This window comes from Atta colombica, unplaced genomic scaffold (genome assembly GCF_001594045.1).
Source record: "Atta colombica isolate Treedump-2 unplaced genomic scaffold, Acol1.0 scaffold121, whole genome shotgun sequence".
NCBI lineage: Eukaryota > Metazoa > Arthropoda > Insecta > Hymenoptera > Formicidae > Atta > Atta colombica.
This window is the reverse complement of record NW_017259208.1, coordinates 1,017,004-1,020,650: the sequence shown is the minus strand read 5'-3', so window position 1 is coordinate 1,020,650 and position 3,647 is coordinate 1,017,004. Positions and strand designations below refer to the sequence as shown.

General features: G+C 31.6%; 1 protein-coding gene across 1 annotated transcript in view; it reads left to right on the top strand.

Moving 5' to 3' along the window:
- The window catches only part of LOC108694616 (sphingosine kinase 2), a 15,754-nt gene extending 14,769 nt beyond the window's left edge, over positions 1-985 (top strand). The window contains exons 6-7 of the mRNA XM_018204204.1: positions 425-564; positions 642-985. Of these exons, the coding sequence (XP_018059693.1) occupies positions 425-564; positions 642-830 (329 nt within the window). The 3' untranslated portion in view covers positions 831-985. The remainder of the gene's footprint in view (positions 1-424; positions 565-641) is intronic.
- The last annotated feature ends 2,662 nt before the right edge of the window (positions 986-3,647 follow it).

Genomic DNA, 3,647 nt, shown 5'->3' with positions numbered 1-3,647 from the left:
TATATATATATATTTAATTAAGTTCTTACCGAAATATTTATTAATTATATACGAGAAAAACAAACATTTTAGTTTTAATATTTATAATTTATAAGATTTTTGAGAGACGAGTTCAAAGACATGTATTTGTTGTCATATAATATGGTGCCAAAGGTTGCCGCGTAATGCATCACTTATTAACCCTTTAACTCCAGTTGAATTCGAAGTAACGTCACGTACCACTTAATAAAATGCCGAATATAATGGAGCATAATTGAAAAAATATATATAATATAATATAATACATTTCAATTGCAATATTTATATTCGAAAAATAAATTCATAGAATTTTTATGCCATTTTTCACAATGTATAAGAATTAAAAATGAATTGTATGGTGTATGTATGGAGAATATTGTATGTAAAATATTATTTACAATTTTAGGAGAATTCATAATGGTACATGCAGCATATCAAACACATTTGGGACAGGACTATTTTTTTGCGCCACGTGCTGCATTAGCTGATGGAATTATTTGGCTTTTAATAGCTAAAGCCGGTATATCACGAGCCAATTTAGTTCAAGTAAGCTATATTATAAAGCAGAAAGAAAAAGAAAACAATATGGTTATACAGTGACACTTATCGTATTTGTTTATTAGTTTTTATTAGGTCTGAGTAGTGGAACTCATGTGACTTGCCCTGGCGTTGATATGATACCTGTGAAGGCATTTCGAATAGAACCTATGGAAGGAACGAGTGGACATATAACCGTAGACGGTGAGGAAGTTGATTACGGACCGCTGCAAGCCGAGATATTCTCTTCCTTAGCATCGGTGATGACACCCTGACATAAACGATAATCATGTGTATTTAATGGTGATATCAAACAAAATCAAATAATCCAGATATAATTCGAGGAGAAAAATTCTAGGCTAGCTTAGAGTAAATTAGTTATAAAATAGTAACACCACAAACTGTTAATATGTATTATCTATAAAAGATATTTCGGATTGTAAATTTTAAATTGACAATCTACGTAGGGATTGTTTAAACTTCATTCTATTATCTTATGATGCGAATCAAAAGGGAGAGTTCTTTTTTTCTCTTCATAATGAAGAGATTGATAGATAAATATATATATATATATATATTTTATATATATAATTATTAATTAATTTAGAATTGGATAGGTTAAATCTGTTACATCTTAATAGATACATTTAGTCATTTTGTAAAGTTTTCTATCAGTTTGTACAGTGTATCTATACATGCAACAAAATGATATTATTTGTGCTCACTATTGTAAACTATAATATTACGCGTAAGATATTTTGTTACAATGTAAAATAAATTAATGAATTGTTTCTTTTTTACATAAACAAATATTTTTCGAGTCGATACTAACCAAATGCACTAGAAAACTGTAAACTTTATTATCACATTTTTTAATATGTTTGTGTCTTACAACTCTAATGCATAATAAAATGATACTGCATTGTTTACGATTTGATATGCTGCACAAATAAAATAATATTTTAATAATAAGTAACATGCTAATAATCGGTTTAATTAAATATCAATTATTACTTTCGTTTCCATATAAAAAATAAAGAACAATACATGACAGAAATCGTATATTGTAAAATTGTAGTAAAATTAATTACATATGATACATATGTATCATACTTAAAATATTAAATTGCAAATTGAGATTTAATTATCAATTTTGCTGATTAAATTAATTTTTTCTAGTTCAATTTTTCCCTTAATTAAAAGTATTATTTTCTGTGTGCGACTATTATTATACTTAATAAATACAATTGAGAGAGAGAGATGAAATTTAAAAAAGTTATTTTATTAAATTAAATTTTTTCCGAATTTTTTTCATATCACATAGTCTTGACTCAATGTCATGTATAGTTACAGATTAGTTTCGCCATAATTTCTCGTGATAAAGGTCGAAAAGAATGAACAAATCAGAATCCTTCCTCTCCTTCCATTTCATGAAAAAATGGAACTTTAATTGGTTGATTCTTTTATGCACTATGCGTTATGCGTTATGCAAAAGTTTGTGTTGCCGCCATAAAGTAGTGCGATACAAATTTTAAAAGTTTAAGAAATTTTGTTTTACTATGTTCAAGAAAGCATTATACATATGACGCATGAAACTAATAATTTCTACGTTGAGTTCATTCTTGATCATCCTTTATCCATGAATAATTAATTCTGAATACAATAAATCTTAATAAGAATGGCAAATATGATGGAAATGTGTATCTCTCTTGGACGCAGTCAACCTCCATCTAAATAAACGTCGTAATTTATCAAATTGATTAGATTTCGCCCTCCCTTGTTTACGCTATGAATAACAGTTGAACGCTTATTTCATTGCCGCATTTCAGAAACATAGTTCATAACGCTTGTAACATGCATATCTTGGGAAATTTCCTTCGATAATTAATATTCAAGGAGATATTAGGTGACAAAAGGTGAAATGTTACCGTTATTAAGTCTACACGTATCATTTATTATTTTCTCTTTACAACAGCGGATCATGATCATCGATCGCCATCAATCCCGATGATCCACCTCTCGTTCCTTTCTTCTCGCTTTTAAAACGTCCCTTTTGTACGTGGGTCTCCGCATGCGCGTCACTCGAGTTCGATGACGATGAAATAGATGAAGTACGAAAATGAAAAAGTGAAGAAGTTTATGGATCAGTCTCTTTACACAAGCTGAGTAATGAACACGGAGAGCACGATTCCCCAGGCGAGTGTCGTCATGTCATGTAATAAAAATCGCGAATTCCGCGATTCTAGCGCAGCAACGATGAGCGGCGCGTATGAACTGTCGACGACGACAGCTCGAGAAAGAAAAGAAAAAACAGAATTGTAGCTCGTTAAAATAATCTTAAGTAAAACTATTTATATGCATGTATGAGTGTGTCCCCCGAAATTGTCGCCGTTCCGCTTGCATCTACGAATTCTCTTTATCAATTTAGAAGCGAAATTGTGACCTTCTCGAATAAAAGTAACGACAAATAAATTAAACGTTGTAATGAGAATTATTTTTACTTTATAAAACGCAAACATACAAAATTGGATCTTTGCGGAAAGTTGCGAGAAAGATCGCGCGCCGGTAACTTCAGAAACGGCGTTACCCTAAATTGTACGAGAGAATCCCACAAATCGGTCGAACGGCGATAACTCCGGAGCATTCTGTGTACATATCCGTATATACTACAAACATAAAAATGCAATGGCCGAATCCCTCTCCGTTTCCTCCGATCTTCTTTTGTCGCAACGTCCTGCTGAATTGATAATAGAATCGCTACTCGTAAAAACGTGCCATACATGCTTTGTACATGATTGCGAGGAAGAATTCTACGGCAAATATTTTTGCTCCGATTGAAAAATCAACGAACGATTGACTTGTATTCTCGTACAAAAACAAATTTCTCGAACAGTCTGACAGTTTATCTCAAGGAAACTCATTTCCGAATGGGCTGAGCGATGGTAGTATATACAATGCGGAGAATGATGATAATTTTTTTTCAGTCACGCCAGAACTCATCGATCAATGGTCTAGTTTCCACTAAAAGTCCTTAATTCGATATAGTACACTGTTTCCTTGTGATCGAAACGAGAATGAAATAAGCGCAATCT